The sequence below is a fragment of the Spermophilus citellus genome (genome assembly GCF_964194105.1).
Source record: "Spermophilus citellus genome assembly, chromosome: 4".
In the NCBI taxonomy this organism is placed as follows: Eukaryota; Metazoa; Chordata; class Mammalia; order Rodentia; family Sciuridae; genus Spermophilus; species Spermophilus citellus.
This window is the reverse complement of record NC_138185.1, coordinates 62425213-62452131: the sequence shown is the minus strand read 5'-3', so window position 1 is coordinate 62452131 and position 26919 is coordinate 62425213. Positions and strand designations below refer to the sequence as shown.

The 26919-nt window shown below is 43.2% G+C and overlaps 1 protein-coding gene across 2 annotated transcripts in view; it reads left to right on the top strand.

Moving 5' to 3' along the window:
• Nucleotides 1-26673, top strand: part of SLCO3A1 (solute carrier organic anion transporter family member 3A1) — a 298287-nt gene extending 271614 nt beyond the window's left edge. Inside the window, exons 8-11 of one of the 2 annotated variants that reach the window (XM_081291314.1) lie at nt 1853-2028; nt 6351-6415; nt 17722-17964; nt 26014-26673. In XM_081291314.1, coding sequence (XP_081147440.1) covers nt 1853-2028; nt 6351-6415; nt 17722-17964; nt 26014-26096 — 567 coding nt within the window. In that variant the 3' untranslated portion in view covers nt 26097-26673. Of the gene's footprint in view, nt 1-1852; nt 2029-6350; nt 6416-17721; nt 19550-26013 lie in introns of those variants that run through there. The other variant, XM_081291313.1, reaches the window with a different exon arrangement.
• The last annotated feature ends 246 nt before the right edge of the window (nt 26674-26919 follow it).

The window sequence follows — 26919 nt, the reverse complement described above, 5'->3', positions numbered from 1 at the left end:
AATGGTTTTTGAAAGTTGACATTGGATATTACTGTTTGCTAAATTTACCAATTTTGAGTCTTTTGGTGGAATCTTTAGAGTTTTCTAAGTATAGAAAGTGTAGCAGTAGCAAACAGGGTTAATTTGACTTTTTCCTTTCCTATTTATACTCTTCTTATTTCTCTCTTGCTCTGGCTCAAATTTCCAGGACATATTGAGTAAGAGTGCTGAGAGTGGATATCCTTATCTTGATCTTAAGAGAAAAACTGAAAGTCTCTCCTCTAACACGTGTATCCTAAAACTATCTACTGAGCTTTTTCTACTACTTCTCAGCACTGAGCTGGGGAAAGAATCTTGAAAAGCACAGGGGACTTGTCTGAGGACTTCCTTGTCCCATAGTTCTCATTCCCTCTGGGAGGCAGGTAAAGGCCTCTATACTTAGGGATGGACAAAGAGGGCTGGGCTCAGAAAGTCCCAAGCAAAGGGGAGGGAGCTGCTCAGCCAGAGGAGACCTCTCAAAGAGAGGTAGTATCTGTACTGGGTTTTGTAAAATATCTAGGAAGTCTCTAGGCAAAGAGGGAGAGGGGCAAGACTTCAGCACCTGGGAATCACCATAAATTCTTCAGGTCTGTAGGTAGGACCAGCTGCACCAAGATGCCTGCTCTGGTAGACCACTTAGGAGAAAGGATGCAGCCCCAGCACACAAAGTCTTCCCCCATTTCTACCCTGCAGATAAAAGTCCCCATGTGGGGCACAGGCAGACAGGGGTGGGAACAGGTACCCCCGAAGTCATCACATATAGCTTCATGGGATTAAAAAAATAAAAACTTTCTCTGCATCTTATCTGTGGAAAGAAGGGGGTTAGAAAGAGAGGAGGATGGGTGCAGGGGAGAAGAACAGAGGAGGAGAACCATAAAAGCCAGAGAGGGTTTGTTTGACCCTCAGGAGGATTTACCTGGGCATGTGCTTAGAAGACCGATCAGTCCTGGGAAGGGAATCCATGAATCATTTATGACTGTTTTCACTCCGTATTCATTAAAGGCCTCTGCACTATTATTATTGAACTTTAATTGGCTTGGCACTCAGCTTGGCCTCTTGCAGCCCTTGCTCCTCCCTTTGCCATCAGAAATTCCTCGAGTGAGCAAGAGAGTGTGAGCAAGGGCTGTGCTGGGAACAGGGCGGCTGGGCCAGCATCACCAGGAAGATCAAATGGAATGCGGTCGCTTTTCTTTCTTCTCTCTGATCATATATTAATAAATGTATCTCATTGGGCTTCCGCTCTGCTCCCCAGGAGCCTCTCTAAGCTGCCTGGAATCTCTCAGCCCCCTTTGCTTTCTCAGCCACCGGAGAACTTTTCCATCAACTCCCTCCTCTCGTGCATGACAGCGCACATCCTTTGTTCCAAGTGCCACACTGGGCACTGAACCAGCAGCAATGTGTGGGTTACCTGATTTACTTCTTTTAATACACTTCAGTGTAATTATAACCGCATAAAAGAGAAGACAAATTGGCAAGTAATTGCAATGTTAATTTGGTAATGTTTTATCATATTGTGGAAACGCAATTTCCTCTCTAATTGTATTGGGGGGAACACGTTTGTCTATGGTACAGCTTATTGAGGGATTCTTGAGAATGGAAATGAAACACCGGAGACAGGAAAATCAACTCTCCTCCCCATAAGTATTCCTTTATTTGCATTTGTTTTTGCAGCCTCCTCAAAAAGCTGACTTGTTTATTCAGGCCTAATTAATGGAATGCCACAGACTGCATAATTAGGCCATGACGGCTTTAGCTGATGGATGGCTTTGGATTCGGAAGCTGGAGATACCCCCAGGTTAAAAAAAAAAAAGGCACTAAATGCTTTCTTTTTCAGAATCTCACAGGCTGTGCGTGCCTCACCACCATCCCCCCTGAGAATGCGACCGTGGTTCCCGGAAAATGCCCCAGTCCCGGGTGCCAAGAGGCCTTCCTCACCTTCCTCTGTGTGATGTGCGTCTGCAGCATGATTGGTGCCATGGCCCAGACACCCTCAGTCATCATCCTTATCAGGTAAGCTGTGGAAATAGCCCTGAGGATGTGAGAGCTAATGGGCCATCCCCACTCCACCTGGCATGCACTTGGGGTCGGAGGGTGTCACATTTTTGGACTCATGTACATGAGTCTCACAGCCAGATGAGATAGGGCCGCAGCAAGGAATATAGGCCAATAGGAATAATTGCAATCAGTCAATCAATAGGGACCTCAGAGTAAGAAGTGACAGCAGGGCACAATGGAGAAGACCACATGTCTTCCCAGGAAGAGCTTCTGCAGGTGACCCTGAAAAGGAATCTGCATTGATCTGTTCAGAGAGCAGTGTTGGAGTAAATGGAAAATGGTATTAGACTAAACAAGTCCCTATGTCCAGCCCTGCCCTGCCACCTTCCCCTAGACTGTTTTATAATCTGTTATGGGGTGAGGTCACTGGTCCAGCTTTCCTCCTGCAACAGCATGTGACCCATCAAGACCATCTGTGTTCAAATGCCATAAAGATGTGAGGGATAATTGTGCCAAGGGGCTCGTGACAGGCAAGGAGTCACTTTTCTTGTACAAATAGGTTTTTATACCATACTAAGTCATCCAGAATTCTGTCACTCAGGATCCATCCTGGGAGCAGACGAAGTGCTTCAAAGGTGACTCATTCAGCAATATTCTGAGTGAATTTGTCATTTGAAAAGTCATCTAGCTTTGTGTGTGGAATCTAGAAGTGAACTGACCCAACCCTAGTATCCACCTGAATCAAAGGAAAAGATGCCACTTGAACACTCACCTTTTGGGATGCAGCTATATAAGCAAACCAATGCCTTCCCAAGAGCTGGAAAGAAAGTAAGAATGAAATACTTGGAAGCACCCTGAGTCGATGTACCTCATCAACTGATTTGCCTGGCTTCTCCATTCATCTTGTGCTGCCTACCACATTTTTTGGACTTTGTATAAATCCTCTTCTATGAAAATTCATAACAAAGTACTTATGTTACCTAAAAAGTCATTAGCAAGGCCTTAAGACTGCAGAAGCATCAAGGGTACAATAGCAAATTGCCATTTTATACTTCCTAAGCTTGAAAAAAATATATTTTAAAAATTCATATCCAGTGCTTTGCAAGGCTGTGGCCAAACTAGTAAAATCACATATTGCTGGTGACATTGAAAAGCATCAGTCCTTTCAAAAAAATAATATGGCAATGTGAATTAGAAGCCATAAAAATATTCAGACCCTTTTATGCAGAAACCCTACCTCCATCCTTCACCATTTATCTCAAGAAAATACCTCTCTACAAGAAAAAAAGGCTCAATACAGACAGACTTTTATTACAACGTTAACTATAATAGCAGAAATACCTGAATTGAAATAGTGAGTTAAATTATGGTACTGCAACTCGACGGAATAATGAAAATTCTTAAGAATGTGAAAAGTGTTTATGAAATGAACCATTGAATTTAAAACTCTATATGGAAGATGATTATATATAATATGCATATGGGCAAAACCCATCAGATCTCATGCATGGGTTTAGGGTGGCTGTCTTATGAGTGGTTTATTTTTCATTAGAAATTCTCATAATGTTATATTGTGATATTCACACACACAAGGCACCACACACAATGCAGAAAAAAATGACCCTTACCACTTCCAGTAGCAGTAGCTGGTCCCTTGTCTCTCCATGACTTCCTGCAAAAACCCAGCCTCTGGTGCTAGGTGGTAGTGACTGCTGATCAAACAGGGAGAGTCTGTTGAAATCTCAATCACTTCCAAATTTCAACTTGATGAACAGCTCATGGAGTTTTGCAGGAAGTATCTGATTCCCTTTAAACAGATCAACAACAGATGGCCTCCAGGACCTGGGCTGGGCCTTGTCCCCTCTCAACTCCATGCTTAGAGGCACATGTCCTGCATGTTAAAAGGCCAAGGTAGTTTTTCATTCCATCACTTTGCCAGTCCAGTTTGCCACTGTAGATGTTCCAGGCAGGCAGTCGGGGCTGCAGTCCAGATGTGCCTTAGCCTTTACCCTGGCCCAGAATAAAATGCTTGCTCTTAGGCCAGGCAGAAGCCTACCCATGAGAACAGAGCTCATAACATCCCAGAGCAAGGAGAAAGCTGACACATACTGGTGCCAACCCTGGACTTTGGTTTTATTGTATTGTTAGCATTCCCCCTTTACAGATAGAAGTACCAGAGTGTGGTTAAGCAGCCATTAAGTTGTGACACTAAGGCTGCATGCCTGGGCTTGCCTGGAACTTTCGATAACAGACTGAACCCTCCATTTCTTTATAGCTAAATACATGAGAAATGATTTCTTATGGGAACCAGATTCCCAACAGGATATGAAGAGAGATCTTAGCGCCTTGCTCACTTTGTTCCTAGTGACACGATAGCTAAAAGGAAATCAAATTTCAAGTGATAAATATTCTAGCTCATTATACCATCATGTTTTCTTGATAAGGAGAATTTGCCTTTATTTATGTGTCTTTCAAGTTAAACCTTCAAATGAACGTGCTAAGACTGTAGCCATGGAGCTGATAACATTGAGGAACTTGGATTTTGTAACGTATTTAAAAGGGTAGGCGTTCTGTCCAGAGAGAGACTGATCTCCTCATCGACACTGTATGGCCGTCTGCCTTAATCAGCCAGAAATTCATGTCCCACAGCCTTGGGATTACTTACCTATACCATATTCTTTATAATTTAAAAAAGTATGTATTTCCCCAACAATCACACATTTTTAGTTTTCCCTGAACATATTAGAAATGGGGGAAGAGATTATAAAAATCTCTTTGTTTTTCCCAGGTTTCTATAACAAAACACCGTGGAGAGTATGATAGTTTATAAACAATAGAAACTTATTTCTCACAGTTATGGAGGACTAGGGAGTTCAAGATCAAGGCACCAGTAGATTAACTGGTAAGGACCTACTTCCTAGTTCACAGGTGACAAATTCTGTGTCCTAACATGGCAAAAGGGACAGGGGATCTCTCTGGGATATCTATTCTATAAGGGCATTAATCCCATTTGTAAAGTTTCCACCCTCAGGACAAATCACCTCTTGAAGACTCCACAATAACCTTGAGGATTACATTTGAAAGAATGAATTGGGGAAAAACAGTCAGTCTATAGCACACATGTAGTTTTTCTTGGTTAATAGTCACTTTGGGCCTATCATGCCAAGAACCCAGAGACATGTACATCTGAGGCCCAACCCAAATGGTAGGTCATTAGATGGATGCTATTGGATTGTTGAATGGATGACACCCACTCAGTCCATAGACAAGTTAAACATCCTGTGTACTGCATGGCCTGTTGGTAACTTTGTCCCTAACCTTTATTTTCTACAAAACCAGCTATTAGGCTGTCCTTGCACTGCATGGGTCTTCCATCCACACTGGACGACTCTGCCTAGCCAAATCCTTCAAGAGCCAAAATCATGTGCTTCCCCCTCCATCCCCTAGAGAGTCATGATGATGACCACCAAGCCATAGTAGGGCTACCTGAGGTCATAAGTTGAAGACAACCATCCACCAACTTACATACTCACCCAGCACATGCCATGTGCTAGACACAGAGCTAGGACTGAGGTCACAGTGATGAGCAAGATGCAAATCATCCTTGACTTCATGGGGAGAAGGCATGTACTGAATGAACACAAAAGAGATTGTGTTATTGGTTGTGTAGCTCTATCTATCTAGAATCAGTCATCACTTCCAAAACTCAACTGTCATTCATCTCCTTAAAATATTTTACTGAGAATGTTCTAGAAAATGTGTAAGAAGATTGTTCAAAGGGACTATTCTGGGTAAACCAAAGCCAGAAAGATTGAATCAATTTAAAAAAAAAAAAAAAACAGGACGGTGATTATTGGAAGGTTCTTCCCAAGTTAAAAGGTACTGATGTGATATAGATGCATTATTTCTCAAATGGTCCATCCGGGATATCAAAACATTCTAGTCTGATAGAATAACAAAGGTGTTCATTGTCCTAGCTGGTTTGTAAAGCATAAAGAATTATTTTTTCTCTGTTGTTTTCCACATGTGTATCTTGTATCAACTCAAGTTGCTTCTCCCCTCAACAAAGGTTAAATCTCTCTAATTTTAGACTTTATGACCATACATTCAGTCCTTGGAAATGATAAGATTAGCTCATTATTAAAGAAACACTGTTCAATTTCTAAACTTAGCTCTTGCAGTCATTTTTTTAGAATTTAGGCAGGGAATAAAAAAAAGTGATTAGTAATTGTCTAAAGAAGGGGTGTGATGGGCAGCAGCAGCAAATGACTGTGGGCTTGGTAACTAAGGAGGAGTGATAAGAACGTTTTTCTCCCTCTTCATCTCTTTTTATGTAGGACTGTCAGCCCTGAACTCAAGTCCTACGCCCTAGGAGTTCTTTTTCTCCTCCTCCGTTTGTTGGGTATGTATTCTCTCTCTCTCTTCCCTCAGTAACAAATTGGATGCTTATTACCAGGTGAGTAAATATCAGTGAAATTGCCCCATTTCCTGGGTTTGTCCTTAGTTCTATAATGTTTAATTATTAATAAACAAGAAACTGAAATTTTTGCTCCCAGTTTAAATTTAGGCAATCCCTGGGTGTCAGAGTTTCCACGTCTACCAACTTGTCTTTATGCCACCCTGAATTCTAGTTGGCATGAGGAGGAAAAGCAATGTCACCAAAGGGGAGAAAGATTTGATGTCACAAATTGGCACCCTCATTAAACAGCTTATGAACAACTTGTGAAATGCTTCACTCATGGGGCTGCCAGCCAGGGGAGAGAGTAAAGCCCCCCAACACCTAGCATATGGAAACTTTGCATCCTTTAAATGTTCCCCAACCGATTTGGTTCATTTACTTTGGGTTTCTGTCATGAGGCAAATGCAACTGTGGAGCTATAGGGTCTGTGTTCCAAGATTTGGTCTGGATAGAAGAAATATCAAGTCTAACTCCCTCAATACAAATGAACAAGACAAGAGCTTGTGATTGACCCAGAGAACTATGCACGGCTGGGGGAAGCTAGGCCCGTCAGCCTAGTACCCACCTCCCAGCTATGCCTGCCCTTGTTAGACCACACTGTTGCTTTATAAACATCCCTTTGTCAAGAACAAGATCGAGGTAATTATTTTTTCCTTGATGATAGGGCAGCAGTCTTTTTAAATGAACTTTAATGGCAACTGAGGGGAGAAGGGGAAAAGTACTGAGTAAATGATAAATTCCTCATTCCAACTGTTCAGTCGTGGATTAGCACAAAGACCTAGAGAAATGTGTATAAAAATGTTTGTAACAGAGGAAAGTTGGCAGCAATCTAAATGTCCAACAGCAGGGAATTAGTAAAACCAGTTTTGGTTTTTAATCCCAGTAGGATTCATGTTCCCCTTTAAGATTCGGAAAAGAAAACTATATATAGACTTAGAAAGGGCACATGATATATGGAAGGGATGAAAAGAGGTCTATGATGCACACTCTACAAAGTATGAGACATCAAAACAGTATCTTCTGTGTAATAAGATTATATATATATGTATATTCTAAATTTGTCTTAAATTTTCGAATATATATTGCTTTTATAATGAGACTAACTCCTATATGATATATGGGAGAAGAAAAAAAATCACTCTTAAATCTATTAAAAATATAAAGTTCTCCCTGGTCAATGCCAAATACATAGCACATGGACCTCCTCCATTCCCTTTCTTGTCTATAGCAAATAATCCAGTGTCATGATCATTTCTGGCATGCCTGAGACAAGGCCTCAGACTCCTCCACCATTGTAAAATGTCATCTTTGTCTTATTTCTTTTGCATGGAAAATAGGTATGAAGAAGATACCCCAGATAAAGTTCAGCACTGATTCAAACTAAAACATTTGGGCCTTTTCTGGGAAGTTCAAGTAACTTACAAAGCTCTACTGATTTTCTTTTTTATCTACCTACCTATCTAGCCACAAGAGTGGGTGGCAAGATGATGATAGATATATAATACCAGCAAGTTAGAGACCCTCACTTCTGAAAATGGTGAAACCATTCTACAGACATTCAACAACAAACTAATATTTATTGAGCACACACTGTATTCTAAGGTCCTGGATCATCCCTAGGTAAATGATCATAGCCTTGCCTTTAAGAGTCCTCTCTCCCAGGCTGATAGGAAAAAGGGGAACCTACCCTGTGTGTAGATACTAAGGACTCAACATATCTTTCAGAATAATTTTGATAACACAAAATGAAAAGAAAATGCATGAAAGTTAATGAAAATCATAGGACAAGTGAAGACAAAACTCAAAATGATTAGGTGTGTACAATGTGGTACTGTTAAGATCAACCTGTGCTGCTCTAAAGCAGTCTCACCATTTGTGTATCTGCTCCAGGAATAATCAACTAGGCATTACCTAGAAGGTTTTTCAACTTCTGCAACCATAATCCCAAGATAAGTTTTGCACATCGGCCCAGTACGCACATACATATGCATAGATGCATCTGGAACAAAAATTACATCAAAAAATACCTTCAATATGTAAGACACATTCTGATATTTTCCATTCTAGTCCACACTTTTAAAATGTTGGTCATGACCCACTATATTGATTTTATTGCTCATTATGGGTCACAAATCAGTTTGGAAAACCCTGCTTCAAAAGGATATGACACAGTTTCATCTTTAATTAAAAGTGGCTTAGCCAAGAAGTCTTGGCATTTGGCCTAATTTCATTTCTTGTAGCACCCAAAAAGATTAACCACCATTATTATTAATGAAAGGCCAATGGAATAAATCAGATTCCATGCCATTGCCAACCTTTATGCTGGCCCCTCATGGGTAACAGGGATACAGTGGGGACATCACAGTCAGAAGTGACAAGATCCATGATGGAGTTGGCACTGACACGACAGGCACACATGGAAAGGCCACATAACTTTGCCTTGGGATGCAGGCAATGGGTTTGGAAAGGATGTGATATCCACCCCTAAAAGTTACGCAAATGAGCTGGTAGGGGGAGAGAGTGCTTTCAATGAAGGCGCTGGGGGTGAGCAAGGATATGGCATGTTTAGAGGCTGAAGAAAGCCCAGTGTTGGGAGCAGAGATTGGAGATGGTGGTGAATTAAAACTTGATGAGAAAGGCCAAGTGGGGACTAAGTAATCAGGTGCTGGTGTAATAGACTAGCTGAGGGAGGCTTGTGGGGAACGGTAGGTGGCGTTGAGAAATATTACTGAGGCTTATTCTCTGAACAGAAGTACAGTTGACCCTCCATATCTGCAAGTTCCATGTTCAGTCACCATAAGCTTTTTAAAGAAATTAAATCTGTCCCAAACATGTGCATATAGATCATTTTCCCCTAAGCAATACAGAACAACTACTATCGGCATAGCATTAACATTGTGTCAGATATTATAGGTAATCCAGAGATAATTTACAGTATGCAGGAGGATGTATACAGGCTTTATTTAAATACTAGGCCATTTATATAAGGGACTTGAGAATCTACAGATTTTGCTATCCATGGGGGCTTTGGAACCAATCTCCCTTGAATTCCAAATGTAAGAACTGAGTATGTGGGAGAGAGGCACCCACAGTGACAAGTCCTAAGAAATGGCTTAGATGATGCTGTGAATGGGGATTTATTGAGACAGAAAGATGAGGAGCAATTTGGGAGTGACCAGCACTGTCTAATATAACTTTCTAGCCACATGTGGTTATTGAGTAACTGAAGAATAGCTTCTGTGAGCCAGATGCAGTGATTTTTATTTATTTTTCATTTAAGTAACCACATGTGTCCAGTGACTATCATGTGTACAGGTACTGACATACCACCGTCAGTGGGTCAGGGTGGAAGAGGGGTCAGCAATGCCAGACACTTGGCCGTGGTTATCATAATGAAAGAGGACAGGACCTAGAAGTGAAGGTGACATTGGTTTCCCCTTAGAAATGAGTTGATAGAAAGGGCAGAAACTATAGTAGCATTAGTCGGTGTGCACTGAGAATTTCCCCAGTAGCCCTGAAGTAGAGGTGATATCAACGGAGCAAAGAAATCAAGCATGATAATCAAACTGAGGCTGAAGTGACTGACCATGATACTGGGCTGATTAAGGAAGAGGTAAAGACAGGTAGAAGTAGGAAGGACAAAGAAAGAAATGAACTGCATTAGCCAGTCCTAGTGAATAATGGAAAAAGAACTGGAAGCTGTGGCCAAATCTTTGATGTCTGGCTTTGAGATTAAAAAGGTAGAGCACTTCTGAGAGATGCCAAAGCCCAGGGCATGGCAATCCAAAGAGGAACAGGGGTAAATAGCCTTGAGTCAAGAAAAGGGCAAGTTGTTAAAGTCCAAAATGTAGAATTCCATGTGCTTGGACAAGCTTGGTGTAGGGGAGGAGGCCACTGAGCTGGAGAAATTACAGTAAATTCAGAAGAAAAAAAAAAAAAGAAAAATAATCCACTCAGCAGAATCCTGCAGTAGTTGTGGCCCTCCTTTACCATCCTGTTGCAAACAGCCTGGTCCCTGCTTTGAGGGTTGTGGTCCAGCCATTTGCTCAGAGATCTGCTTAAGAATTGTGTTCTTGGCGCTGGGGATGTAGCTCGGAGTGCTTGCCTGCATTTATCCGCAGCACTGGGAGTGGGGGGCAGGGGGGACTTGCTCCTTGTCATGGCTGTCACATCAAATCAATTTAAAGGAAACATTCACTAAGATCCATCCATATCCAAGGTGCTGCCAGGGTAGTGAAAATAAGCAGGAGCAGCATCCTTCTGTGAGGGCCTCAGGTAGGCCAATGAAGTAGGGATAGGGAAGACATAAGTTTGGAAAAGTTAGAGAACCCCGAGTTTCAAAGGAAAAGATTTTACTCAGCCAAGTAGTTACCAGGGTGGCACAAAGGAGGGTCTCTGATGGAAGACTGGATATGCACTTGGAATTCTGATTTAGGGACATCAGCCTGAGAGTAGGTGGTTTGGCAGGATCCAGGACAACTAATCAGAAGCACTGAGGTAAGAAGATGCTGATCAAGGCTAGAGTAGGGGGGTGGAAAGACAGAGACCAGTGAGAGCCATAGAGAGAGACAGCAGCTCTTGAAGCTCCTCCCTTGTCCCCATGAGATCTTAGCAAAAAAAGCTGCTGCAGAGGCTCAGATGAAGCTGAGGTTCTGAGCCCTGTGAGTGGGTCTATGGGGAAGTCTTTAATAGACCGAGATAACAGATGCAGTTAATCAAGCCTCTCCAGGGTTTTGAGAAGAACTGGCGGGGCTCACCACACAGCCTCTATCCGCCAATGCCTGCAAACAGCACTGGGAAGGTCACCCATGAGGTGCAACTCCATATGAAGGGATCATTCCTGAGCAGATTGTCCAGGGGTTTTGTCCACATTCACGAATTACCCTGGGGAAGTGTGTCTTGGAAACTCCTGCTGTCATGCAAACCTTTGTTGAGCTCCTACGTGAATAGAGAAAAAAGTGGAGAACTGAGCACATTTAAATGTCCCTTTGAAAGCAGGAAAGCACGGCTCACCCAGGAATCCCAGGTGAGGGGGAGCAGGACACATGGTTGGCATGCACGGAAGCCCCCTTTCCTTCTTCATTCACCATGCACTGATCTGTTTAATCTGCAAACATTTGGTAGGCACCAGGCTCTCAGCGCTTCCTGCTGCTCTGGCCTCACATAGCGACCCCTATACCATTACTATCTAGGTGGCTTTGGGCAGGCATTTTAAGTGGCTCTAACAAGGGTCCCAGGAATGAAATTAGAACACACAGCAAATCCTGACTTTGCCAATTTAAGAAAAGTGAATGTCAGGTGTCCCTGGAAGATGCTTGCTGATGTCAACAGTCCGATCTCTTTCTTGGCATTGCTGAAGCAGAGAAACTCATCCATCTTTTAAGGAGAATACACCTTTCCATATTCCTCTCTGGCTGGTACTGGATGTAAGAGTAATTCCACCGGGTTAAGTAGATTCCATGGAGGAATTCAAGTCTTGGCAGGTAAGCTGGAGAGGAATGGTTATCTTTTTAAATGTAAATGGAAGTCATTTGCAGCTTCCCTTTGTCCTATAAAGGGTGGATTTATTTCCCTTACAAAAGCCTTTCAGTTCACCTTTTAAGTGTAGACCAAAGAATATAAAAAGGGCCCTGCCTTTTCAACCTTGAGAGTGAATTAAACAGCCAAGCTATGGGGCCCAGATGTTTAATCTCTGTTAATAGATTTCTGGAAAACAGAGACAATTTCTTTAAACAGTGCTGCAATTTTTGCATTGAAATATATATATAGCTATAATTTGAGCCAGAGTGTAATAGGAAGTAAGATTTAATCCTTTTAATATTCTCCATGATAGCAAGGAACAGCAGTGAGCCTACACATATCCTCCCACCACACCATGCCCCCAAGATGGGGACCTGGTGGCTGTCGGCTTTGTCCACAAGTCCCTGCCCAGCAAGAGAATGTGATGGTACAGGCAAGAGTCCCCGTGGAGCTGAAGCAGCCATGGCTGTCCTTTCTACTGGTTCTTGTGATCATTCCAGTTTATTAGAAGGGAAGGGAGAAGGGGACATTCTCAACAGAGAGTGAGTCCTCTCAGGAGAAGGACAGTGTGTCCCTCCTGCCTACTGGAGATCCCAGGAAAGTTACCAGAGAGTCCTGCCAAGGTCCACCTCTCAACTTTTGACTGACAGCAGGACAGCATTGACTTTCAAGTCCCCATGGCATATGACAACTGCAAGTCACTTTGGCCCATGCTGACCAGTTCTAATTGGAACCTGTTCTTTCAGATTTTATGGAAATATCCTTATCTCTGGTCCATGTAAAAGGTCACAAAAGTGCCTGCCCTTCCCTGCTAAGGTAACTTGTGTTCTTATAGGCATTTCAGGCCTATGTTTCTCCTGCAAATAATAGGTTGTTTGCTGAGGAATATAACATATCTTATTGACTTAAATCAGACAGGGTTGCAGATAAATTGCTTTCTGACAGAAAGCATGTGGGGGTCAGCACCCTGGGCCCGGTTTATAGAATTATTCCCTTAATTCAAGGGTGTAAGGTCAGGCAATGGCCGGAACCAAAAAGGAGGCAAATTTTAAAAGGCCACTGAAGGAGGCTTGGCTTTATATAGTTCGCCTGGAGTGGAATCTCAATCAGACCAACAGAGCAGATAGGAGAAACCACATGGGGGCTGGACTGAATTGGAGTTTTATGGGGCTTAGGGTAGGAAGGGAGGGCTTGGGACAGGAAAAGGGATTTTTAGAGTCCCTTGTCCCACTGGAGTTGGTCTGGGGAACTGGCTGAGATCCAGGATTGGCCAGGAGACCCCACTGATTGACAGGCGGTTCCCTCAGCACCTGATTGGTGTTTCTTTTGCGTGGGGCTGCTAGGTGCTTTGTTCCTAAGTCACCTTCATTGACCTAACAAAGGGTTGTCTGTTCCCTATCAATGAGGGGAGAACTGCTCTGTCAGAGTCCAGAGAGAACATTCTTCCAAAATGTACAATTTCTACCCTAATTCTACACCATCATCACCTCACTCCTCAGGTAACCAAGAACATATCAGAATGAAGATGATCAACACACAAAGAGACACTAGGTCTTCCTTCTAAAGGCACTTGATAATGCTCCAAAATTGACTGAGGATGTGGAGTATTCTTGCAAGTTAGGGTTTTACAGAAACTTAGCTTGAAGGGTTTTCTGCCACAGATTTGCACCTATATAATTTAAGATTTGGATATTTTTGTCCTAAGAAACAGGAAGGGAACCCAGTTTTTTTGAGAACCCTCCACAAATGGTGTCTCATTTAATCCTGGCAAAAACTCTGCAAAGGAATATAATTATGCCCATTTTATGAACAGCAAGCCAGAGGTTCAGAAGATTTGTATACCTTGCCCAGAGTTGCACAGTTTCCAAGAGGCAGAGTCATCTCAAATCAGCTCTCTCTGGCTCCCCTTCTCTTCCCTCCCCCGTGAAACCACCTCCAGATGTAAGCTCCTGGCTGTAAAAGAGGTGGTAAGAACAACTGACAACTCTTCCTGCTGACATGTATCATATCTGCCACTACTGCTGGAGGCATTCTGCCAAATACTCAGAGAGCTTGTTTACAAAATAAGGCGCCAACCTTCTCTCTGCATTAACCACCCTGGAACAGGGAGGGCTCCACACTTTGCACAGATCAGAACCCCCTGTGTGCTTCCCTCTCTTCAAAACCAGCTTGCTTCTATAAGCTTAGCAGAAAGGTGAATAAAATATTCTCGGTAGCCCTGGAAATCCCCCAATAAGAGCTCTAAAACCATCTCAAATCTACAGACTGTGAATTAGAAGGAAGAGAAATTACTGGGTTTGGGGTTTTGAACTATAGGATATAGGACAAATATCTTCCATTCTCAGGTTCTTTGTATATAAAATAAAGGGGTTATGGCATAGGAGAATATACTATACAGTGCTGCGGTGGGGGTTAGTTAATTGACTAGGTATTACAGTCATCCTATTGTAGAAGTCTCCCATCGGTCCAGGGGAACCAACTGCTTGCAGAGACTTCTTGGCTTTTTAGTCCCACTGAAAAACACAGAAGGATGAGTGGCTGCGTGTGAAAATTAGTTGCAAGGTTAGGACTCCCTTCTGTGACTAATCAGGTGAGTGAATGGCAAAGGCCTATAATGGAAAAGACCCAGTCAGATCCTCATCTTTGGTATTCTCTGCATACTTGGAGTTTAAGGCCTGAGAGCTAGAATTCCCCTTTGGGAAAGAATTGTAAGTCAATAAAAAGGAAAAGATGAATATGGAGGAAAAGAATACCAATCCTCTCTGTATTCAGAAATATAAAAGGAATCTCATGAAGGAAAGTCTCCAGGTACTCAACCTGAAGATTATTCTAATGTATCACCCTAAACCCTCTGTCTCAAACACGAATAAGTAGGGAAGGGCTGGGCCCTTGCAAAATGCTCACATACCTCATTTGTGCAGTATTTTCCTTAATCCTGAACAAGCAGGTGGACTTAGCTCCATATTAAAGGTGAAGAAGCTGAGGCACTGAGAGATCAACTTGCCCTAGCCTTTTTGGTTCCATAAGTCTACACCACAAATACTCTTCAAAATATTGAGCATAACATGAAAATCTTATGGGCGCTTAGCTTTCTAACTCCTTGAAGGCTTTTTCCAGGGCTTTGTCATTGACAAGGAACAGGAAGGATAAAACTGATCTCTTTAGCACATTCAGGTATGCCCTACTTTAAAGATAACTGCATATCCTAAGAATTCCCACTTAGGTACAGGTATGTGAAGGCATTACATTTTGGCATTTTAGAGGGATATTTTCATTTAAACCAGTTTCAACAAATAGCTCTTTTGTATTCAAAATCACCCTTGATGTGCTTTAAGTATGACCTGATTTGCCAAATCCCAATTTGTGTTCAGGAGTCTCTTCCCAGGACAGAGCTTCCACCAGGGGTGTCTTCTCCATATGACCATCACTCACAGTGATGGGGGGCTGGGACAAGGGGAAATGACCTCAAGAAAGGTCACAAGAAGCAAAAGGAAGAAGAGGAAGGAACATTTGGAAGCTGATCATAACCAGATAAAGCCCAGAGAAATGGAACAGTGAATGGATGTGCATTGTCCCACTGTGCCTCAGGAACAGGCCAAATTAGTCCCATTTATCCGCAGATTTATCCATAATTTACTTTGGCTCCACATCTCCAGTGCTTTACCTAAATGATGTGGCGTGTGGCTTAGTTTCCATTATGCAGTTGCCATAGCACTTCCTCCACTTGGCTGTCTTTCAGAGAATGAAGAAAGGCACCCACTGGAAGGGGGCGGGGTTAGTGAGAACACCAGGAGTGTGGGGAGGGTTGCAAACCTCCAGTGAGCTGGGAGGAGGGAGCAGGTTGTGAGGGATTTTGAATTTAAGAGCTTATTTATTAGATCAAGCTGCTTGGCAAGTTTAATGAGGTTTCAATGAGAATTATTCTTGGGGCTGGGGGAGGCGGGCAGGGCTCTCTTTGGGGTAACAAGAGACAGAATTGGAGAGTTTTAAGGAGAAGTACTGAGGGAGCTGGGGCTTTACCAAACTCACTAGCACTGAGAGGATAGTAGAGACCCTCCCCAGGAACCAAGTACCATGCTGCCCACCTCCTTCAACTTTTCCCTCTGCTGAGCCCCCTCTGAGGAGCGAAGTGTCATATTGCCTGCAAGTAATTCTGGCCATCAACTTCAGAGGCCTGTGAACTCCCAAAACATGTGCTTGATTTTATGAGTAGACACATTTTTCTAGACTTAGGCACTACATCTTATGCAGCTCTAAGAGGGACCGTCCTTAAAAATGAAACTCAGTCATTCTGGGGTTGGCCCTAGAAGAACATTCCAGATCCTGGTTAGAATTTTTTTTTTTTTTTTTTTTTTTTGCTGTGACCAAAATTCCTGACAAAAACAACATCGAGTAGAAAAAGTTCATTTTGGCCCACAGTTCCAGAGGTTCAGTCCATGGTTAGCCAGCTCTATACCTTTGGGCCTTAGATGAGTCAGAGCATCATGGTAGAAGAAAGCAGCTCAGCACATGGGGATCAGCAAGCAGACTTACAAAGCATTCCCCCAGTGTCTCACCTCATCAGGCCACACCCTACCTGCTTACCTAGGTTACCACCCAGTGAATCTATATCAGTAGCTCAATCCACTGATGAGGTTACAAACAATCTAATCACGTCACCTCTGAATGTTCTTGCATTGTCTCATACATGAGCATTTGGGTAACATAATATACCAACCATGGGATCCCAGAGCTGGGATCTCATTACCTAGTTCCAGTGATGTCTCACTTCTGAGGTCTCTCACCAAAGGTGTTGATATCTTCTGGTCTCAGACACTTATTTATGGAACAATTAATTGGTATTAATGACTCATCCATTAGTTACCCATAGTACAGAGGGACTCCCCAACCCTCCCACCCTCCTAAACTGGTCAGATTTACCGGGAAATTTTTAGTTTCAAAATGCTGTCTGACTGCACCCCAGGCACTTGGATTTCATTGTTCTGGCATGGAACATCCCAGATGATCCTAATGTGCAGTTAGGACCCATATCCGTCAAATAGAGTATTATGGAACTGAATGAAGGATGGTGAACATTCTCATCTCATTTGACATTTCTGGCGATTGGTTATAGGTGTCTGAAATGTTCTCTTGGGAGGTTTTCAAACTGCTTTCTGGCTCACAATGAAAAGTCTTCTCAAAATGTAATATCTGGTAGAAGGGAAGTTGCCAGTATAAATGTACATATTTCCATCTTATACCTAAACACACACTTCATGTTCAACTTCTGGTCCCTTTTGATCCCTGGCTCCTCTACTAGGTACACACACAGCCCCACAGGCCCCATGCAAGAGAACCGTGTGCACAGTTCCATGCTGCTTTGCAGAGTGACTGACACTAAGCATGTTTTCCTTCAGGAAAGGCTTATTCCTTCTCAGACTCTGTATATCACCACGGCATAGTACACACTATTCTAAAAACTACCCGTTTAGTAACAGACTTCACACCACCCTGATAAAGACTATTATTATTTCCATTTTGCAATAAGGGAAACAGGGAGAGAGGGCTTTAATAACTTGTCTGGGCAGCAGGCAGAGATGGGATTTGAGTTCCTGCAGTTCGGCTCTCTGGTGTTTGAACCACCAGCTATAGAGCCCCTGGGTTCAGCAGGCTCTCCCAGTGCCTATAAGGAGACAGCTGGGAACAGGGAGCCACAGCCAGAACCTTCAACAGCCTCTTCCCTCCCACAGGCTTCATCCCCCCACCGCTCATCTTTGGGGCCGGCATCGACTCCACCTGCCTGTTCTGGAGCACGTTCTGTGGGGAGCAAGGCGCCTGCGTCCTCTATGACAACGTGGTCTACAGATACCTGTACGTCAGCATCGCCATCGCCCTCAAGTCCTTCGCCTTCATCCTCTACACCACCACGTGGCAGTGCCTGAGGAAAAACTATAAACGCTACATCAAAAACCACGAGGGCGGGCTGAGCACCAGTGAGTTCTTTGCCTCTACTCTGACCCTAGACAATCTGGGGAGGGACCCTGTGCCTGCACACCAGACACATAGGACAAAATTTATCTACAACCTGGAAGACCATGAGTGGTGTGAAAACATGGAATCTGTTTTATAGTGACTAAAGGAGGGCTGAACTCCGCATTAGTAATCAAAGGGTCATTTTTCTTAAGAAAAAAGAAAAAAAGGTTTCCAAAAAAAAAAAAATTCAAAACACACACACACACACACACACACACACACACACACACACGACCTTTGTCCTTTTTCTCAAAATCAGAGCCAGACAGGATTCAGAATAAGGAGAGAATGGGATTGTCCTGGAGGACGCTCGTACTGCTGGGGCTCACAGTCTACTTTGAAGGCACCTCATGGTTTTCAGGATGCCGACAGCTGCAAGCAACAGGCACTGCCAAATTCAGGGAACAGTGGTGGCCAGCTTGGAGGATGGACATTTCTGGATATGTACACACATACAAAACAAAAATCATATAAAAACAAAAGTCTACTAAAAAACAAAACAAAACAACCAACCCAAGTTCAAGTTGAGAACGTTGCCAGATTAAGCACTAGTGACATACCCGGTGCCACCCTCTCCCTCCTGGTGGGGGTGGGGAGGTGCACAAGTCTGAGGGGTGGAAGCCTTGCCCCTCTCTAACTTTTGCAATATGGGTCACTGTGTAGACGATTCACCCAGTCTGCATGTGGTTCAAGGCCCCAGAGTTCTCTCAGCGATGCTAATGGGTGATCCATGCTGGAGTGTATAATTGGCACCTCTCACCAGCTCCATTTCCATGTTCAAGACTGAGGGTCCAAGGGGGAGCTGGGTGGGAGGCCAGCACCTCCCCTTCCCCTGGCAACACCTCCCTGCGGTGATGCCCACCTCCCCCCTGCCCCACAGAGTGACCTCAGGAAGCTGTGGGCCTTGCCTGGCTATGACTGACCTGCTCAGAGCCGGTGAGCCCCAAACACAGTCCAAGTCATTTGCTTACATTTGCCAAACATTTTGCCATTTTTTCAAAAAAAAAAAAATACAATGCATATGAATTTCAAACTGTTGTATGTATAATCCTCTAATACTATTTTTAACTACTTCTAAAACCTGTGTTAACCCTTCAGTCACTAACACAGTTCTATAGATCAGATTTATTATGCTGGTTGCTTTTACTTTTCTCATTTTTTTAATGCACCAAAAATATAATGTGATTCAAGGGATGCAATTAATCTATTGTAATTTTTATCATTTTATTTTCACTTAGATATTCTGAAAAAAAAAACAAGAATATACAATGTGTTACAAGGAAAAAAAAAATGCTTCAAAAAGGGTGTATAATGCAGCCTGCCTTTAAAAGAATCACATTTGAGACAACAGGGGATAATGTGATGAATTGCAAATTTGCCTTCTGGCTTTATTTCCCATGATTCAGTGATCACTGTCATGGGAAGCCCTTTTATATTCAAACTTCACATTCCAAGAGGCGTTCTTTTCAGCCTGTAGAGAAGACACACTTCAATGTGGGTTTTGTGTGTATGTGTGATGCTTCTGGGGACAGGAGAGAGAAAGTGCAGCTCCCTAACGCAAGCTGTTGAGCAGGAGGTGGCATCTGTGATAATAGACCACAAGCTCCGAGAAGCCATCACATGTCCAGTGCATGGAAATGTCAATAGGAGTTCCAGGGCCAATCTTGAACTAAGAGGTATTTGTGTGTGTTTTGAAAGTGGCTGACTCTCAAATAGAATGACCCTGTCATTATTTGGGGAACCTCTTGCAGTCAGCCCACTAAGCCTGTATGACCATTTCCATAAGGAGACAGAGCATTGGTGAGCACAGCATATGCACAACAAAGGGTCTCATGCTTCTTCATGGACCTGAAAAGATCCCAAAGTTGAGTTGGTTAGTTTGCTTTTTCACCTCAAACACCTTTTTATAGTTTACCCACAAGGCAAGAAAAGGGTGAGGGGTGCTGGGCCAAATTTTTTACAAATACTGTAAATGGGGATGTCTGATTGACAACACAAAACTAGAGAAAGCATCAAGTAAAGACAATCAAAAGGGAAGCTGTGTCACTGTCATGGTGCAGGGCAAGTGTGATTGGCCACCTCGGGCAGGAGGCTTCCAAAATATTGGCCTGTGTTCTGGAGTGTTAGGCTGTCCTTGTTCATGAACATGGGAAGCTCATGAGTCCCTTAATTAGTAAAAATTCACCAACTGGTTCATATAAAATAGATGCTTTGTCACTCATAAGGCCTCGGTCACCTTCTGTACAGGTTTTGGTTTGGTTTTGAAAACACACTGCTAATAGGTCACTGCCTTCCCCTATACTGTTGTGTTCCTCTCAACCCAGTACCCATATGCTGAGCCCTGTGACCCTGGTGTGTGTTTCATGGGACTATTCACTTTGAAAAACAAACAAGCAAATATTTCCTAAATGCTTTGCTTCTTGGATTTTTTTCTTTCCCCTAAACTTTTACAAGGAATGGGAAGAGACATTAGGATAACAAAGGAAACCAACTCCAGGGCTCAGTTTCACAGTTTCAGCAACAATTGAATATAAATTGAAAGCCCCCTGTGGCAAAATTGCTTTCAAGTGTGTCCAATATCACCTTTTAAAATTCAGTCTAGTTTTAATTTTCCTTTTATGCTATAAAGAACCATCCAAGGCTAAATCTAGCCTCTTGGTCGTGTGTGTGTGTTTTTGAGTGTTATTTTGATGGAAAGATGCCCTAATAAGATCTGCCTTGGACTTAACAGAGAGCAAAAAATGGAAGGGGTGGAATAAATCTAGAAAGTAAATGTTGAGTTCTCTCTCTCGCTCGCTACAAACTCCTCTACCATCTTGGTTGAACTTGCCCAAGATCAATGAAAAGGAGGCTTGCAGCTCTTGACAGATCTTTGTTAACTCCTACATGCAGACCAAGAAAGTTTGTTTTTAAAACCAATGTCATTTCTCCATTGGAGGTAAACACAGTTTGGGGCAGTGTCCTTCCCTGGAGGAATGGGTTTGCTGTCTTCCTTCTGCTGAGGCTGTGTGCTACTGGATGACCTGTAGCTTGGCTTCTCTCTTCCCATGTCCACCAATGAAAACCCTGAGGCTCCAGGCACCCTGGGGGACTCTATCACTACAAAAGGCCACTGCGTGCTGATAAAGGACCAAGAAAATTCTCCTCTCACAGTCCCCTTAAGGAGTTTCTACACAAGGGCAGCCAGCTGGTCCCTGAAGTGACAGCCACACTCAACAAGAGGGATTTTCTCAGGGATAAGATTCTGCTGAGGCTACTTAGTATTGATCTCCCATACATTCCAGAGGTGGCCATTCCTTGAGGAACATGTAAAATAGAAGTTTCTATGTACTCACAGAGAAATCCTCTGAGGCAAGGGAACTGTTGGCTGCCCTCAGCCCGCCCCGCTGGCTTTTTGCTGCATGCTGCTTTAGGTCCGGGCAAGTGTGATTTCTTTTCCACCCAGTCAGTCCTGCCAGCCCCAAGGTGTCTGTTCTGATCGCCTGAAAATACCACTCAGCAGTGTTAAACAATAAAGGTCAATATGCAGAAATCAACAGGGCTGACCATACAGTCAAGACCAGGATCAGGACAGGATCAGCTGCTGTTTCTGTTTGCTAGATTGATACCATGTTCTACTATTGTTGGCTTACTTTGGTTCAGATGAGTGGAGAAACCCAGAAAAGCAGGTTTTGGGTCCAACAGATGGAGAACCCTTGCTACCTTTTGCTATTCTGACCTGATTATATGTTGCTATCTTGGGAGAACCAAATATCTGGCCAGAAGTTAGGGAAAGTAACAAATAGTAAGGGCTTGACTGCCTCTTTGTGCTCAGGCTACTGCCCTCTAACCTATAGGATAGAATCCAGGTCAAAAAACTAAGGGGCACCAATTTTTCCAAGATAGGGCATTCATGAAATTAGATTTGGCTCAGGAAATCAGTTTTGAGATTTCAAATAATAAACTTTTTTTCTGCCCTTCCCCCTTTGTTATACCTGACTCACCCAAATCATACCCAACCCCACCTCTCTGAACAGTTTCAAGGACTTAATTTCTTAGATCAGTTAGCCCCAAATGACAGCCTGTGGACCCCAGTTCCTCTAGGGTATTATTGTTGATCCAGAGTAAATTGGAAGAATACTGGTGGCACATGTATGGAAGATGTCTTCTAGGGATTTTTGCCTAGAACAACATATGAAACCTACACTGACTCCACAGGCACCCAGCCCCATCTCCCTTCCCAGAGTCCTTGGTCATCATGGCAGGGAAAACATAGATTAAACAACCTAAAGTTGGAAGCTCAGTAAAACAAAGACAAGCTATGCCTCAGGAACCTGGCTGCCTTAGAGACAGGGGCAAGAACTCCTACTTCTCAAAGGCCATCAATGTGGTGGCAGGATTTTTCTATGCAGAGTTGATTTCACATGAGGGTGCATTGGAATGAGTACCATATTCTAAGCATGTATTTATTCACTCATTCCTGTTTTAAATTTTGGCAATGTGGCAGCCTCTGGACGTGGCCTCTGCCCTATGGGAGCTCACAGTTCAAGGAGCTGAAACAGATCTAGACACGAACAAAGGCAGTGAAAAATGTTAAGCGCCGGGGTCTATCTGGGAATGAGAGCTGTTTCTTTGTGGTTCCAAGAGTCAGGAAGACTTCAGAGAATGGGTGGTCTAGGAACTAAGAACTAAAGAGCAGCGGGTGTCTGCCTGGAGGATGGTGGGAGGACAAGGACCACGGTTAAAGGGGGCCAGCACAGCAAGCCCACGTGCCATTTCTACAAAGGGCCAAGTTGTACACATAGGTGTTATAGGTCATCCAGTCTCCATCACTACTACTTAACCCTGTTGTTTTAGCCTAAGATCAGCAAACAACAGGTAAACAAATGAGTGGGCTATGTTCCAGTAAAGCTTTATTTACAAAGACCGTGACTGGAGGGAGGGCTGTAGTGTGCCAGTCTCTGTTCTGGAGCACATGCTGAGCACCACTGCATGTCTAGGGGGCATGAACAGCTCAGCATACGTAAGACAGATCCTCATACCCCAAACTGTCATAGCAGTGTCACAAAGGGTCCTGGAGTAAGTGTTCATCAACCCTAATGTTCCCAGCCCCGAGAATGAGATTAAGGCTTCTCATTTATTTCCAAGAAGAAGGTAAGTATCCCTTTGTTGTCAGAGTTTATTGAAGGCAACCTTATTTTTCTCTTGAATATCATGGAGAAAATAAACTATATAACCTATGGTGTCATTCTAGCTCTGACACTTGATAGTTCACCTAAAGTAATCACTTCTTTAACTTAAATGATGGAAATGGATACCTGAAGGAGACATATAGGGACTAGGAAAAGAAGAATGAATCAGATTCTGGATAGAACTTCAAATCTCTCCCTCCTCTCCAGCAACACAAAATACAGGCACTCCAAAGCTAATAGATCTGCCAGGTAGAATAATCAGCAAGTACTAATAATAGCTAATAATCATTCCAGCTAACATTTGTCAAGCATTTAACTCTGACTAGCTGCCAGGCTGAACTTATTTCATGTATTACCTCATTTAATCTAAACCATAACCCTGTGAGTCAGGAACCATTATTAGCTTTATTTTACAGGGGAGGAAAATGAGGCTTGCATGATCCAGAATTTGATGAAGGTCACAAGTAGAGCTGGGATTCAAACCCAGATCTACGAGTCCAAAGCCCACATTCTGAACCACTGGGGTATTCCTTCCCTCCCAGGCAAGATATGGGGGACCCTCCTCACATTTAGGGACTGCTTGAATTCAGGGACATTTGGTCTTTGGACAGAATGGACTAGGAGGTGCCATTCTCTTTCACATGCCCCTGATATAATAAGCAGGATATCATGGCAGCTGTGTTCTGGGGATATTTGCTTTTCCCATATTACCTGATCTTTACCCAGTGGATCCCAGTGGTCCATTTATGTGAGATGTTCTACCTGAAATGGATAGGTAACAAGTAACAGGATATTCATCCATTCTCATGCATTCTGAAATGAACTTTCAAAGCACTGAGATGCTGTGGAGGTATTCCTCAGAGCCAGTCATCAGCATAGTGGAGAATCCAGCACACACGGTCAATCTGGGGAGCTCAGGCCCAACCCAGGGCTTCAACACACTGAAGCCACTCACTGGTTAGATATGTCTTGCTCTATTCCCAGGTCCCAGGCACAGTCCCAGAACAGTGTCTAGACATCTCTGTTTTTGAAATAATGACTCGAGTCAACAATCAGGAGTTGATCATAAATCTTTTTTCCATAAGGTGGAAATGACTATGTTCTATGAGCAAATGGAACAACATAGCAAATTTTCTGGAGTTTAGCTTTCTGTAGGTTGAGGGTTTTGCCATTTCATTAACATCTTCCTTAAATTCATGTTAACCTAATGGAAGATGGCTTTCACAGAGGCGAGTTTGGCAGGACTATTTGATTTAAAATCTAAGGCTATAAAATGAATTGGAGTCATACAGTGTAGGGAAGTTTAATTACAAGAGGAATGCAACTAAAAACCAACTGTGCTCCAATCTAGCACCTTAAAGGAGGGAAGGGGCTGGGGAGATCTTGTTTACTAAGAGGCCTACCCACGTGCCAGGTGCTGTGAATGCATGATCCCAGGTATTGCTCCCAGCAGCCTTCTTACACCAGCCCTATGAGGTAAGTATAAATTTTTTTTGCATTTTATAGATTCAGAAAACTAAAACTCAGCAAATCCAAACTTTCCAAGGTTTCACTAGTCAAAAAGGTCAGCAGGAGCCAATACCAAGCCTGATTCCTTTCCAGTATGCCACACAACCACCAAAGTGAGAATGTGGATCTCACTATGAAGCCACTGGAGCACTTGCCACGAGGGACCACCCACCAGAGTCTATAGTTTCATAGAGAAATGAGCCAAGAGCTGTAGATGAGAACCTCAGCAAGATTTTACCTACAGACACAGGAATTTTTTAAAAATGATAATTTAAACTTTTACTTTAATAATTAAAACCTTTAAAAATACTCCTTCCATCTTCAACCTGAGCCACATCAGAAGATTTCCAGTCAATCATCAACCTCTATTTTACACTATGCAATAAGAACCCACCCCATTGCTCTCACTTCTGTCCCACCCTCTCCAAACCCCCCCACCCACGCGACCTCCAGCAGAACCCCCAAGACCGTAAGAACTTGAGCTTTACAAAAGTTGAGCAAGGATGCTACAAATTGCCCAGATCATATGGGCTCCTTCCTCTGTAAGCCAAGTCTCCGCTTCAAATTCCCAAGTAAAAATGTGACATTTCTAAACTGTCACCTTTTATACCACCAAGTCAAAGGCTAAGAAGGACAATAAATGAACAGAGACTTCTGTGGCCCCACTGTGGCTATCATTGACTAGGAAAGCTGCATGTCACATTCAATAAGACTGGCATAGTTTGAAGATCATCACAGGGATGAGCTGGGTTTTTAATACCTTTTTAAATGAAGCCACAACATCTATTTCGGAAGGGCAGATAGGTTTAGAAACCTTGCTCCAGTAAGGAGACTGTGAGACTGTTTCATTCAGCCTGTGATAACCATCCTTGACTGACTGGGGGAAAAAAAAAGTGGCCCAGATGCTGGAGGAGGGAGCATGACATTGTGATGTCAAGTCGTCTTTCCAACTTCCTCCTTAATAGAGATGTAAAGTGACAGAGTCCTAGGAGGGAAGCTAGGTTTGCCATTGATGACTTAAGACAAGTTAGTGATTGAGATACAACTTGTTTATCCCCATAAAAGAACCTCAGATTAGGTGTTGGAATGGACACGTAGGTAAATAGCCTTCTTAGAAATACTTGGCCTTTGAAAAGGGCTTTGCACTTGGAATCACCCTCTGGGGTTTGTGTGGAGCCAGAACCAATGCTTTTTCGCTTCATCTTCCTACTCTCCTCCATTCCACTGGGAAACCATGATACTATGATGTAAGCCTAATAAAAAAGGAAACACAGAAAAGACCACCGATATCTTTTCCTCTTGGCTCTTCTTCCCTCCTCCCCCCTTTAGGCACAGAGTACCAAGACATTGAGACCGAGAAAACCTGTCCCGAGTCACACTCACCTTCAGAAGACTCCTTTGTGAGAAGCTGAGGGCTGTCCTCTTCCGGCAGAGAACAGCCCACCATCACCCACAGACCTCGCGGGCCTGACTTAGCGTGCTCTGCCCTGCCCGAGAACCCAAGGGTCCCCATGTGGATTATCCAATGTGTGGTCCTTTGAGGCCCCAGGCGCAGGCCTGTGACAAGGACTAAGGAGGTGACATCTGGTCAAGAGCCCTCCAATAGCCCTTGGAAGTAGGCATTTTTTCTGGGTTGCTAAAGCAATGTGGACCTGGTGTGCAAATCCCCTATACCCATCCCTGCTCTGGCTTCTGTAGGGATGACTTGCTGACATGCTTTAGAAAACCCCCTCTTGGGAATTCTTCTCTGTCCAAGGGTTCCAATAGCTCCAAAGAAATAAGCCAAGGCCCAATTTTAATAGAAGAGGGTATAAATTGCCCTGTTTCACAGAATAGAGATGGGAAAAAGCACATACTCAATAGATTTTTGAGTGTGGTAACTGTATTTTTGCAGCTTATATTTTCCAGATGAGCAGTTTAGAAATATGTGATGTAAAGTACATACTGTACGTTTGCTGAAAATTATATTAAAACACTATTTTAATTCTTCCTGTGTCTCATGCCATAATCTCTTCTCTTTTCTCTTGTGTCTTTGGGTAGAAGGATCCTAAGGAATGCTTCTGGCTATGCGTGCTCTATATTTATAGGCTTTGAGATATTCAAAAGAGCATGGGTTCTAATCGTACTTGTTATCACACCCAGGACTTGTTACTGGTGTGATGATGATTAAGTGGTCTGAGTTCTCTGAGACCTAGTTTCATCCTCTGCAAAATGGGACTATTAACCCTTGCTTTC